The 15,413-nt window shown below is 39.6% G+C and overlaps 1 protein-coding gene across 3 annotated transcripts in view; it reads right to left on the reverse strand.

Moving 5' to 3' along the window:
• The window catches only part of LOC137259754 (E3 ubiquitin-protein ligase Arkadia-like), a 284,279-nt gene that overhangs the window by 262,662 nt on the left and 6,204 nt on the right, over positions 1–15,413 (reverse strand). For all 3 annotated transcript variants that reach the window (XR_010954711.1, XM_067797353.1, XM_067797354.1), the window contains exons 3-9: positions 12,979–13,171; positions 12,689–12,808; positions 9,819–10,896; positions 8,311–8,378; positions 6,122–6,426; positions 5,164–5,326; positions 2,984–3,389 (exon numbers count right to left, since the gene is read on the reverse strand). Coding sequence is in view for 2 of the 3 variants with exons in the window: in XM_067797353.1 (XP_067653454.1) it covers positions 2,984–3,389; positions 5,164–5,326; positions 6,122–6,426; positions 8,311–8,378; positions 9,819–10,896; positions 12,689–12,808; positions 12,979–13,171 (2,333 nt within the window). In the remaining variant the exon portion in view is untranslated. The remainder of the gene's footprint in view (positions 1–2,983; positions 3,390–5,163; positions 5,327–6,121; positions 6,427–8,310; positions 8,379–9,818; positions 10,897–12,688; positions 12,809–12,978; positions 13,172–15,413) is intronic.

Genomic DNA, 15,413 nt, shown 5'->3' on the forward strand with positions numbered 1-15,413 from the left:
AAATCAGAAACTCAATTGACATCAAGTAATTGATAAGCCAGATTATCAACATAGATGATAAGATTCATTATTGTCAAATATATACTGATAAATATTGAAGAAGTAACTCTGAGCAAAACTGACTTAAACATTTACATGAAATGAACACAGTGATGAGTGGTTTCATATGTATGCTTGGATTGTCCAAGCCAAACCAAACATACTTTAGAAGGTGCCCATAAGTAAAGACATTTGTGTATTTTCTGAGTATCAATCATTTTGTCACAATAGGTCCTGTTGTTCTGTATTTGCCTTCATTCTTAAAACCTTCATTGACCACAGATTTCGCAATGACAAACGAGCGTCAGGCCTATGATCTGATACTGGACTCAGAGTCTTTGAAAGAAGAAAAAGATGTATACAGAAGTATAAAATAACTTTATAATGAGTGAGTGAGTTAATATTTAACATCACATTGGCAATATTGCAGCCACATCATGACGAGAACAATTAATTATAAAAATACAAAAATATATTAATAGCACATACATTGTAAAAACGAAGGACAGTAAAACAACTAGAATATCACAGAGTAAAGCATATAACTAGTGATTAGACCTAAAACAATGTATCTATAGAGGACAGTACAATATATAAATGAGCTATAGGTTGCCAACAACTGAAGGTAGATCACCATACTAAGGACCATGGGGACTTACAGTACATTTGCTTCCTGCATGGACCCTAGCTGGATTCACATCATCCCTTCAGCTGTTAGCAATTTAGACAAATCTAAATGACTTTATATATTGATATTAATAGATATTTAATATCTCACTGGGAAGAAGTATTAGGAAGACGATTTCCCCAGAATGAGTGGGTGATATACATTTAACAACCAATAGATGTACACAGAGTGTACATTTGAAATATTTCCAATAAAAGGTTGCTCAGAATACTTTAACAACTAATACTTTTTGGCACAAGATTGGAATTACAGAATCACCATTATGCATATTTTATAAACAGGCTAGAGAGTTTGCATGGCATCTACTGTTTGAGTTTAGTTTTGTAATGGAAGTATGGACTGAACTGTCTTCATGACTCGGGATACTGGGCTAAGGACAAACTGAATTATCACTAGAAAATATATTATTTGGTTCTAAGGGGAAAAATAACAACCCTCTAAACATTAACTGCCTGATAGTAAGAAGAACATTTACACTAAAAGCAGAAAAGGAAGTCAAACCATACTTTCACCAGATCAAAAGTGAGATAAAAATAAAAAAAATTCAAATCATATGAAGTTATTGCCTTTGCACATGGCAACCAAGCTAACATCTATCTCTTGGAAATATAAATTTGAAAAAATGTTGCTTATAGTTTGACATGTTAGGCCATTTAGAAAAAATAATCACTACTGAAAGATGAACATTCATTCGCCAATGTTCTACACTGAAATAAATAATGGAATTCATATTTGATATTCTTATAACAACAGTCAATCAAGACCACTACAGCCCTGGGCCCTGTTTCACAAAACTCTCGTAAGCCTAAGATCTCGTAAGTTTTCTCGTAAACCTCAGATCTTGTAAGTTTTCTCGTAAGCCTAAGATCTTGTAAGTTTTCTTGTAGTCCTTGTACCTCCTACATTGTAACATAAGAACTACGGATGCCACAAGACAAGTTAAGAGATCTTAGGCTTACAAAAGCTTTATGAAACTGGGCCCAGGTCAGACTGTTTCATTATAAGAGTAGGGGTGCATTTTTCAATCTTTGAGGCAAGCCCTAGCAACTGATCATTGTTCAGAAAAAAGACTAACCATACAGCTGGAATATTGCTGAATGTGGCATCAGACAACAACAACCGAAAACAAACCCAAACGAAAAAAAATCAATCAAGAAAGAGATTCAGAAGACATCATTTGATGCAAGTTCGCTACAGCCTACAATAAACAATGAATCCATTGATGACCCTTTTTTATTGTTTATGACCCTAATTCTCAGTTGTAGTCAAAAGTCTCCTCACTGATTTGTTTGATTGGCATTACTAGAAGCTGGTGAGTGATAAGAGGGTAAGATTCTTTATGGATAAGAACTTCTTTATTATATATGATGCAACGTTTCGGTACGGATCCTTATACCGTTGTCAAGCAAGAGTGGAGTAATACATCACAGAACAGACTTATATACATGGACAGGGAGAAAGTAATAACAACATGTAGGTATGAATCAAAGGTGGGGGATTAACAACAACAACAATGGGTGGTAGTAATGATGTGACAATATGAGGAAGCCAATAGTGGCTGTAGCTGTAACAAAGTATATATGGCTGATAGGGTGATTAGTAACGGTAGCTGGTGAGCTCTAATCTGTTATTTTTATCACTTCATTGTATGCAGTTGGGATGAGATATCCCTGATCTCTGTTGATTGAGGGCTAGTGTCTCCTGATTTGAACTGCTTCTGCCAGTTTTCTTTGGGTGAAGTCCTTGTGGTTTTTGGATAATATCTGTACATTGTCCCAAATTATGCTGTGATTGGGACATTTGATGATGTGGTTGGATATAGCAGATTTCCGATCTGATTTGGTTGTAGATGATAAGTGTTGTTTGATTCTGATGTTAATGGGCCGAGAGGTTTGACCTACATATGCCTCGCCACAGTCGCAGTTGATTTTGTAGACAACACCTTTCGGTGGCTGCTGTTGTTTAGAGGTGTTCCTGCCATTCGCTTTGAGCAGGGTTTTCAGCGATGTAGAGCTGGTAAAGTAGGTTTCAATGCCTGCTTGTTGCTTTAGGAGACGGCTGATGTGGTAGGAGGTTTTTCCGATGAAGGCTTTTTGTCAAGTGTTTAAATGGAAGACATACATATGAACACTAACTTCTATTTTTCAAAATTGTGTTTCTCTTGTTGTTTAACATATTTAAAGGGGTTCTGTTTTTGTTCTGTTTTAACAAAAACAAATCACAAATTGAATTTTTCCAACATAAGCTGTGACTCACCTCTGGTTAGTCTGCACGACTACTTCTGTGTGAGGGGGCACCGTGTTGACACTCATAGCACAGGAGTTCCGTGCCCCTGCAGGGTGCATCCCCATCCCGTCAGGCATGGGTTGATGAGGGGGCGGGGCAGGGTGCATATGGTTGGGTGTTGGCATGTCTCTGTGGCTGTAGACTCCCATGCCAGGGGGTCCAGGTTCACAGGAAAGGTCAGGCACTTGGTGGTGATGGAGCAGGCGCTGATGGGGGTGGGGGTGGTGGTGGGGAGGGGGGTGAGCAGCAGCAATAGGCATGGCTACATTGTGAGGTTGCATGGCAAATGCTGCTGGGTGATAGTGGTGATGGTGTATATGGGCACGTGGGGGTTGGGGAGTGGGGCGGTGGACATGGTTCACGTGGTTGCAGGATCCTGGAAGGACAATTACAAAACATTACGTATCAAAATATCTGTAAAGAGTGAGTGAGTGAGTTTAGTCTTACACAACTCTCAGCAATATTCCAGCTATATGGATGGACCAGACAATCCAGTGATCAAAAGTATGAGCATCAATCTGCACAGTTGGGAACTGCTGACAACAGTCAGCGAGTCAGAACACTCGATCCTGTTAGTCGCCTCTTACGACAAGCACAATCGCCTTTTATGGCAAGCATCAATATCTATCTTGGGAATGGGTTAAAATCACTAAATGGATTATTGGTTCAGAACAACCAATCAATCACTGGATAAAACTGGTTTACGTCATACTTAAGATTTTACTATTCAGGTTGTTTCTCCAGATAAGTACAACATGATGCAACTTGTAACTTCTAAGTGATGACTAATATAACATGAACATAAACTGACCAGATTCTTCAAGAGTCAGTCATGAGTTTTCAGTTATCAAGAGAGTATTCTTACAATTAAATCATTTTTGAGCACTGACGACTTCGAAGGTATGTTTACATGTCAAGTGTTTTAAAGGCAAAGCCAGTAGTTCCAAAATTATTTGTGTTTGATTTTGAGAAAATGTGATCGAATTCATGGTCTATTGGTCACTGTGACCAATCTTCGATTATTTCAATTTATAAGAACACTTGAGAAAATGTGATCAATTTCATGGTCGATTGGTCACTGTGACCAATCTTCGATTATTTCAATTTATAAGAACACTTGAGAAAATGTGATCAATTTCATGGTCGATTGGTCACTGACCAATCTTCAATTATTTCAATTTATAAGAACACTACTAGTAAGGACTACACAGTAGTCACATACCCTGGAGTCTAACCTGAAGAGAATTGAGTAAATACATCAAGCTATACAAGGATAGATGCAATCTAGGGACCAAGCTTTCACTTTCGAGAAAAAAGTAATTTCAACTCAATAATACTTAATGCAACAAGGTTTGACTATTGCATAAACTGTAATGTGCTTTTTAAACCCTGCCTATAATTTTTCTGTGTAAACATGAGAACAGTGAAACCTGCCAACAAAACGCATCTGTCTTATCTGTCACACTGGCATAAAATTTTGATCCCGCCATTTTACAACAATACATGTGTTATGGTCATTAAAACAGTATCTAACCTGGTCCACACTAACTAATGCTCAAAGCCTGCATGGGTATGCACAGATCAATCAAGGTCCCAAAGTCATGCTATATAAAGACTGGGGGATTGCATTAACTGTTGTAAGTGAGTGACGCGTGTCAGAGTAAATAAATAGGCATTCGTTTTATTAACTCATCAACATCTGTATAAAATGACAGTTTAATCCTGTCCTGTGCAGTGCCAATTTAGACAGCCTTCTACCTCTGATTCCTGATTGTAATGTGAAACACTCTCCATTTTGTAATGTGCAACACATAACAGTATGTAATGTGAAACCCTCCCCTGTTTGTATTGTGAAACACTCTCCAATTTGTCATGTGAAACACTCTCCTGTTTGTAATGTGAAACACTATCTACTTTGTAATGTGAAGCACTTACACATGGTCAATGCAGGCCCAGGTGAGTCTTGTGTGGGGAATGGGTGTGGCCATGGTGTAACGTGAAGCACTCTGTTTGTAATGTGAAACACATTACAGTCTGTAATGTGAAACCCTCCCCTGTTTGTAATGTGAAACACTCTCCAATTTGTCAAGTGAAACACTCTCCTGTTTGTAATGTGAAACACTATCTACTCTGTAATGTGAAGTACTTACCAACACATGGTCCATGTAGGCCCCGATGAGTCTGGTGTGGGGAGTGGGTGTGGCCATGGTGGCCATGGTTGTGGGCGTTCATGGCATGGAGGCGACAGTGACCACGCTCATGGTGGTGCAGTCCACAAGAACCTCGCTCACTGCATTCTGGCATTGTCTGGTGCTGCAACATACACACACATTTACATGTCAGAAAAAATGTTCAACAATTCTAACTGGGATTGAGCGAGTGTGATCTTAAAGCCATTATATAAACTTAAAGTGTGCTTCTCCCTATATATTTGGACATCTCTTGTTTTCCCAGAATAACCGCATTTGAGCTTTTTGTTTTGGAGGGACAGGTTTTACTTTTCACTAGGAAGTCCTCTTCTGAGGTTTGACTTTTCGTTAGTAAGACCGCTTCCCAGGTTTTACTTTTCCTAACTTCATATGAACACCAACATTCAAAGGATACATGAATGTTTTAAATCAATTGAAAAATATTGTTCAACTTATAATACAAATGTTTTCCCCAAGGGTGATTAGAACCGCAAATCTCACAATTGTATGCTAGACAATGTAAAATCTCAGAGGCGTGTTTTCTCCAACACTTAGCAATATTACAGCAATATCATCCCAGGGAACACCAGAATGGTCTTTACACATTGTACCCATGGTAGGAAGCAAAGTTTTCAGCATGATGAACAAATGAATTAACCACAAGACCAGTTGCCTTCTTTGGCAATGTTCCAACAATATCACAATGAAAGATACCACAACTGTTTGAAACAGGTTTGATTCTGATTCAGTGGTTCATTAGAATGCACAATGACACTACAATCAAGTCTTGAATGGTAATTATAGTCTATAATCCCATAATGAAATTTAGCTTGGCAAATACATAAGAATGACTAGCTCATATGCATTTTCTACTCTACCTGAACACAAATATGTTTCTTCTAAGTGCATATGTACTCACCCCATTGCATGTGTAGGTGTGGTCCTGGCAGGGGGTGTGGTCATGAAGTCGGCAAGTGTGTGCTGGCTGGGGGTGGTGGACATGCTGGGAATGGGCAGGTGGGGGGCGGGGGTGGAAATGGTGATGACTGCTGGCAGAGTAGGATCGTGGAACTTGAGCGTGTGGCGAAGGCTGGGTGACAGCAGCACTTGGTGTTTGTTGAGCGGCAGTGGGGAGGGCCTGTGAGGACATCCCAGGCTGACTAGATGTACTGGGTTCAGGTCCTGCCTGGGCAACCACCTTACAAGACTGGGAAGCACTGGTCTCTGAAATGACACACAATACTGTGGTTACCTCTCACAAAACCATGCTTACCTCTCACAAAACAATAGGTATCTGACACAAAACCATAGTTCCCTCACACCAAACCATCCTCACCACTCAAAGTGGTGGTTACCTCTAGTGGTGTTCCATAATTGAAAACAAACAAAATTTTGGAACAACAATTGAAACACTTGTAGATGGCACATATCTCTGAATAACAGGGACATGAAAGTGTGAATAATTCTGAGAAAACACACATCAGTAACAGAAAAGTCATGACTGATTCTCAGTATTTCTTGAAGACTCCAGTAAGTCTATGTTCATGAGATATTAGTCATCACACTAAAGTAGCAAGTTCCATCACGTCATACTTTGCTGCTTTCACAACCTGAAAGCAGCAAAGTATGACGTGATGCAACTTGCTACTTTCACAATCTGAATCAGAAAATCTTAAAAAAATTACGTTCACCATTTTTTTTCAGTGATTGCACATGAATCTATCACCAATTGTGAGATTTCAACACTAGTTACCTGACATCACACAACTACTACCTTGGTGCATGTTTGCATGACTTTCATATTGTCTTAAACAAACAGTAGGGAAACCTGAAATCCAATTAGGATGTGAGAGAGTGAGTGACTATGGTTTTTACACTGCTTCTAAACAATATCATGGTGGGGGACCCCAGAAACAGGGTGCACACATTGTACTCATGTGGGAAATATGAACCCAATTCTTCAGCGTGGCGAGAGAATGTGTTGACTACTATGCTACCCCACCACCCCTACTGGATAGGAAGTAAAAGCATTAAGAAACCTTTCAAAGACAGACATCTTATGAATGCACAACCATTTCTCTTCATCAACACCCCTAAATGCAACTTGTATGAAATACCTGCGCAGTGCAGTAGCACGTGCATGACTGGTCTCAAAAAGGTAGATAAAAGATTGTAGATTGACAATCACACAGTTGTTAGTGTTTGTCTCTAACCATTTTTTGTTTTGATTGAAAATGAAAATCATACACATGCAAATTTCACATCATGGACTAATCATTTTTCAAGGATGATTACTGTATGGACATGTGTTTACCACTAACATGACAATGTCCCCCGCCACTTAAGAAGGAATCTTTTGGTCACATAGAATGTTACTGTGAAGGTCTCGGGGAAGAATATGCCTTCAGCAACCCATGCTTGCCATAAAAGGGGACTGTGCTTGTCGTAAGAGGCAACTAACGGGATCGGGTGGTCAGGTTCTTTGACTTGGTTGACACATGTCATCGGTTCCCAATTGCGCAGATCGATGCTCATGTTGTTGATCATTGGATTGTCTGGTCAAGACTCGATTATTTACAGACCGCCGCCACATAGCTGGAATATTGCTGAGTGTGGAGTAAAACTAGACTCATTCCCTCACTACTGTTTAAGAACAATATTCTTCGGCTCAGAAGCTACAATCAACATTTTATGACATAATGACTTAAAAAACCTACATGAATAGGCCATCTGAGTTTAATGCCATGTAACCCGCTCAGGTAGTCCAAATATACGCAGACTCAGTATAATTCATTACACTGCTAACCCTGAAAGACGGTTGAATCAGCTAACATCTGAGCACCCCATGACCATCCAAGTAAATTCAAGACATCAAATGAATTTAACCAATCACACAACAGCTACTGTTAAGAGTTCGGCGTGATTTACAAAATAAATTTTCTCTTAACGGGTCACTGATACTGATCTCTCAACAAATGAAAAAACATTTTCTGATGACATAGTAAGATGCAATTATTTGATTGCCCGAAAACTGACTTCTCCCGGGCATCAAGCAATAGGATATTTGAACCACTGAGTGGGCATGAAGGAAAGAAAAACATGATGTACCATCATCTGATTCTGTGAGATCAACAACCACTGTGGCTCTTCCTGATGATTCAAGTCTCTTCCTGGGTCTGGAAGAAAATCAGACATTCATAGACATCACTGATTATCACAGGGTTCGATATAGTGCTTTGTTACTTTCTCTAGTGCAAACCAGTATTACACAGTGCAAACTAGTTGTGGGTCTAACTTGCACAAGGTGCAAGTTAGTCTTTGAGAAATATATCAACAATAAATATAACACTCTAAGTATGAATATATCAGTTCATTTTCCTTCTAAATTTTTAATTGCTATGGCACCGAAAACATTGCTATTTATAAACACATCTCGGCTGTGATAGCTCCTGTAAACAGTGATCTGCTGTGTGTCTGTTGCTATGGTTTCATGGGTACTACATCACATATGTTTATGTGCACCGAAACCTCTGACATTTTGACACACTTTGTTGCAACTGGAATTTGGTTGGTGCCACTAGGTCCTTATCTTAGGTTGCACTTGGTAAATGGAGCTTAACAGCTGTTAAATCAAGTTCTGTAATCATAATAAACATGAAACATAAATTACACAATGATAAACAGTGATAAACAATGATAAACAGTGATTATCAGTTACATCAGGGCTCCAGATACTTTTTCAACATGAGGAATATGTACGCCTTATTTTTCCTAAAAATTTTCCTTTCTAAGACTACGTTTTGCTACGTTTTCAGATTTTTTTCTACCGATTGTGTATATTTTTTGTCCATACATAGGCCTATACAGTCCTTATCTGGAGCCCTGGTTACATCATAATCAAAGCTAATAACAAAAGAACAGTTATGGACCATGACAAACACTGACCATCATTAGCATGGTAAACTATCAAGAACTGTGGTAAACAATGACACCCGTGAACAAAATAAAGTTTATGATAAAATAATGTTACATACTAACCAGTGTTATCGATACTTATCAGAGATGAGACTAAGCAAAAATGCCATGTACTTCATATCACTCCGATTCACTGGTGAGTGGTGATTCACATGTTAATGCATGTATCACTGAACATAATTAGAAGCAGTTAATGAATAAATGGACCTAACTTTGTAGGTATGAGTAAAACAAAAACAATTCCATCACTAAAGCTAATGCATGATATTACTGATAATACATTTTTCAATTCAGTACTAAATCATGATCTATGCCAATAAGATATTTGAACCTCAAATCACTGGTTCCTGGGACAGCCAAGAGATGCAACCCTGTACAATGCTATCCGTCAAATACAAGTACACAGCCAGCTGTGCAATCACTGGATATGACCTAAATGATTATGACAAGTGCAGATAATAATGGAAAGTTATTCCATTCTGAGATCTCTGACACAATGCAAATGAGGGGATTGTCTGCAAAACTGTGACTAATAACTTCAATGAAGTGATGATACTGATAGATCCTGCAATCACCAAAGGAACTGATAATGACCTTGACCTGTAACTAAGTCCACTAACTTAACAACAGTTAAATGATACCTTGGCTCTATCTTGACAACCTCAACATCACTGTCATCTGATCCGTCTGTCAGATGCACATCAGGGATAATCGGCGATGTCCTCTGCTGCCGATCACCATGGTAACGTCGAAATCCAGTGGGGTCAGGGTCAACGAAGAGAGCACCATTTGGAGCAGCAGTTTGTCTGTAGCCACTGGCTGCAGCCTCCCCTGATCTATCTGCACTGGAGTGGCCAGCCATATTTTCCTGACACCCACGTTTCAAGGACACACACTTTCTCTTCCGCTGATCCTGAGACACACCGTTACTGAGGTAGCTATGGCTCTCTCCAACTGATGCCATGTCGATGTTTTGGGTGATAACAGGTGACGGTGACACACCTGACGTTGCAACACTACCATCTTCCGACAGAGTCACATGATCTCTCTGATCAGACAGAGTAACTTTAGAAATCCTGCACTCATCATTTGCTGGGAGAGACCGCTGAGCATTCTCGGAACATGGCAAGGACACTATATCTACATCTGAATCACCATCACTGATACTGTCTACTTCTGTCACGTGACTGGCAGTACTCTGTGGCATGGATGACTCAGGCTGTCGTGAAGTACATCCTATTCTTCGAGCAGAACTGTTTCTACACATATCACCTTTCTTTCCATTCTCTTTTTCCTTCATACACCGAAGAACCTGCGGTCTCGGAAGGTTAAACAACGAGTAGGGGTTTGTGGGCTCGAACATGTCACTGGAGGAGGACGGTTGAAAGACATCATCCGACTCGGAATCGTCCATGGACTCACAGTTGAAGAGCACGTCCCTAATGACAGGATGCTCTTGGCTGTTTTCCCCCAACATGCAGGACGGAGGGGGCGGGTTCGAGCGGTGCTTGTGTTGCGGGTTCAGCCAGGACTCGCGGTTGCCATGATTCTCATCATCAGATGAGCAGATACCAAGCCCCTGTTGAGAGTCTGGATAGAAGACTTGTCCTTGGTGTGAATCTTCTGTCAGATTGGACAAATGGCCGAGATAGTTGCGGAAATTCTCACTTAGAGTGCCACTGTGACCATCTCTAGACTGGCCAGAATTCCCCGCAGCACCTAGATACGAAAAGAGTCAAACTCTGAATGGTTTCAGACTGGTGAGTTGTTTAACACTAGACTGAACAATATTCAAATGACAGTGGTATGTAAATGATTGAGTCTGTAGCAGACAATCCATTTATTTGCAACTTACAAAAAGCATAGGTTCTTGGATACCTTCTTCTCGCTGAATTGGAATCCCTACGATGTGAAACGACTTGACAGGCACACTATCACGCCAAACTTCTCTACAAATCAGTTTTGCATTTTTCTTATTAATACTAAACATCTGTGAGTGAGTGAGTGAGCATGGTTTTACACCACTTTTAGCAACGTTAAAGCAACATCACGACGCGAGATACCAGATATACATACCCATATGTGGAATTGAACCAGGGTATTCCGCATGACAAATCTGACGCTTTAACAACAAGGCTACCCCGCCACCCACTATCAGACTCCGGCGAAACCATCACATAATTTGTTACATGAAAATTTAAGTATTAAGATGACAACATGAAATTGAAAAGTTCGAATGTATTAATGCAACTTTGCATTAAATCGACTCTCACGCCCTCTACTGACTGAACTATATTTCAAGCGAGCCCTATAGTCATGCACCTTGGAACAGTCTTTACAAATATTCTGTAATGCACCTAGTGATTGAGGCCAGCTAGGCAAACACCAACAACACTGCATGCAACAGTTTTCAATCTATGGAGAATTCGTTTACATTCTATATATGGCAAGTTTTATCTGTTAGGGTGAGTGGGTGAGTGAGTGAGTGAGTTTAGTTTTACACCATACTCAGCAGTTTCAGCTATATGGCGGTGGTCTGTAAATAATCGAGTCTAGACCAGTCAATCCAGTGATCAACAACATGAGCATCGATCTGCACAACTGGGAATCGATGACATGTGTCAACCAAGTCAGCGAGTCTGACCACCCAATCCCGTTAATCGCCTCTTACGACAAGTATAGTCGCCTATTATGGCAAGCATGTTATCTGTTAGGGACCTGTTTGCCTCAAAGTTTCAATTATCAATTTCAGGCAAGTCGTAAGGGATAATATGGTTTTTACTGTACCAGTAGGAAGCTCAATTGAGTGCATATGCCCAAATATATATTATAGACCAAGATATTGTTGACAAAGCATGGCATTGTGCCTTCAAGATGCATTAACTTGATTAAGCTGTTTAAGCGAGTAAGTGACTTTGTTCTAAAACTGCTTTCAGCAGTATTGACAAAATATGATGCCAAGAATGGTTGTCACCCACAACACCCATAGAATAGTAATGGCACCACTGACACGCTGACCAACTGTTCCTGAGAATACTTGCACAGATGAATGCACAAAATTGGTGGTCTGAGAAAGTCAAATCACCGAAGTCGAACAATACTTCAAAGTGACTGACCTTCTATTTCACTTAATTATAAAATACAGATAACAATAATTTATTAGCTTGAGATATATCAGCGATTTGAACCCACACGTAAGGCACGTTATCGCTAGCAGACAAAATCAGCCTCCAAACCCGCTCAGTCACCATGGATTCTACAACTAAATGGCACTGTGTATTTATTCATAGAATCTGTACTTTACTAAGAAAGCATAATCTCAACTACAACACATTACATTTGACCACTTTCTAAATGGCATTGTGTATTCACTGAATACTACAAAGCTTTATACATGTGTTTTAATGCAACATATCCCTTCCTTTTCAATTCCATTTTGTTATTCTTTCATTAAGCACTGTTCATGAGAACATTTGTTCAGACTGTTGGCATTTCTGTAATGATGACTTACTCCTTGTGCTAGGCCCAGATCGGACACCAGCAGCAGCAGCAGCAGCCGCAGTGTCAACAGAAACAACATCAATGTCCTCTTCTGCCGAGTGCCACATATCATCCTCCCCACCGGTCAGTCCTGAATATACAATTCCCATGTAATGATAGGCATGTGATTGACATACCATGTAAGGTGGTATATACGGAAAACATAACAGGAGTGCTGTTTCACTACATGTTGAAAATCCAGGATGTAGCGTATCAATTGATTAAAAGAAAAGAGAGAATGTGAGTGAGTGAGTGAGTTACCCATTGTCCTTTCAACTATTGCTTCTGCTCTGGCGTTCAGCTCAGCCACGAAGTTTTGGTTGACAGGAGTTGGTCCTGGGATGGCCGGTGGAGATACATGAGAGGGCCCCGCAGCTATACCCTCAGTTATGAGGGCACTCAGTGGCTTGTCTCGGCTGTCAACGACAATTTCCTCATCACCTTCATCAGAATCCTGAAAATAAACAAGGACATTCCCACGTTTAGTTCCCAGACAAAAATATGCTTCTGTCATACAGTGTTCACGATGCTGTTTCAAAGTAACAGGACATTGAGTCCTGTAAGTTTCAGATGTCTGACCCACTGAAAATTCACAGGACCTACAGAATAAAGTTGAACAAACATTTCAGAATTAACATTTCTCATAACTGACATTGAAATTATTAACATTATATGATAACAAACATGTGTCACATGCCGCAAATAACAACTTCACATAAAGACATTGTGAAATATTCAGTTAGACACTGGGGCTGGAGGGTTGGTGATTTCTATCTGACCACTGGCATCATGACAATTATGACATATGATTGTGTCACCATGACAATGATGACATGTGATGTTGTCAATCATGACGTGATTGTGTCACAATGACCCTAAAGACATGTCATGTTGCCCATGATGACATAGTTATTGTCACCATGACCTTGATAACATGTCTCGTTGAGTAATACTATCCATGGTGACACATGACGTTGTCCATGATGGCAGGGCTGGATTTAAGAATAGTTAACCTATTTGCACTAGGGGCAACCTAACATAGAAACCTAGTTGCACAAGCCAAATTCCAATTGCAATATAGGGTGTTAAAACACCAGTTGAACCCATGAAACCATAGCAATGCACAGACACAGCCAATTACTGTTTACAGGAGTTGCCATAGCCGAGATGTGTGTATGAATAGCTATGTTTCTGTGCCATTGCAAATAAAAATTTCGAAGACAAATGAAATGACATTTTTATGCTTACAGTGGTACATTTATTGTTGATTTAAGACTGACTTGCACCTTGTGCAAATTAGACTCATAACCTGGGTACATATTGTAATATTTGGTTGAACCAGTGAAAGTAACAAAGCACTAATTTGAGCCCTGGATTGCATATGATTCTGTAAGTGTGAACCTAATGACATGTTGCGAAGGTGAATGTTGTCGATGATGACATATGACCGTGAGTGATGTTGTCATTGTGATCCCGATGATGTGTAATTTTGAATGATGTTGACCTAGATGACATTTCTCCTATATCATCATGGATAACATCCCTCAATATCACATGTTGACAACATATCAGACCAGTCATCATGGATAACATCCCTCAATATCACATGTTGACAACATATCAGACCAGTCATCATGGATAACATGACACATCATCTGCTTCATGACTACAACATCATGTGTGATACGGGCCACATCATGAGTGATACGGGTCATGATGACAACATCATGTGTGATACGGGTCATGATGACAACATCATGTGTGGTACGTGTCATGATGACAACATCATGTGTGATACGGGCCACATCATGAGTGATACGGGTCATGATGACAACACACCACGTCTCATCATGGACAACATTATGCACCTTCTAGGACCACAGCAACACAGTTTACAAATTTTGCCAGCTGCCCGGGCTAGCTATGTCTGAGAGTTGCATGCTCACAAAATAATTCACAAGTCCGCAATTTGCATGCAGAAACTAAGCAAAAGATCCAAAAAAGATTCAAGATTAAGACATTGTTGGCATGACAAGGGTTACGTCATTAGGCAGCGGATATGATGAACATTTCTGCCGGGTCATAATACTGCATGACTTAAGAATGTGTTATAACTTAAGAAGTCAAAGAGAGTGATACACAGTCGCCATAACTCAGGTCTTGGGTTCTGCGGATAACAACTGCGTTATAGTACCTTTTAAATAATGTGGAACAAAGGCCAAGTAAAATTGTATTTTCCAAGGACGTGACAAAACTGCTATTTCGTGAATTGTGCTCAGTCAAAAATATTGTACCGATGAAGGAGAAAATAAACAAACTTTGAAAAAGAAAACACATATGCGTACGAGAAACTTGCAATCAAATATCACTAGACATCATAATTTAATTGTTGTTCCTGTTATGCTACCTGTTATCAAAGATGTATATTCACGTGAATATATGTCTTTGCTGTTATTCAACTAACCTGGAAATAACAATCAACTGTACACAGATGTACTGGTGATTCAGGTAAAAACGATCAGATAATATTACATCAAAGAACTTCTATTCCATTATCAGAAAATTTTACATATTGAGCAGTTATTGTAACAGATGTTTTACATTGCTATCTGGCAAGTATTTAACGCATGTTTTCTGCAACCATATTTAACATAACAATGAACACAGGCCGTTACCAGTCTGGATACATTTTATGT

This window comes from Haliotis asinina, chromosome 13, assembly GCF_037392515.1.
Source record: "Haliotis asinina isolate JCU_RB_2024 chromosome 13, JCU_Hal_asi_v2, whole genome shotgun sequence".
NCBI lineage: Eukaryota > Metazoa > Mollusca > Gastropoda > Lepetellida > Haliotidae > Haliotis > Haliotis asinina.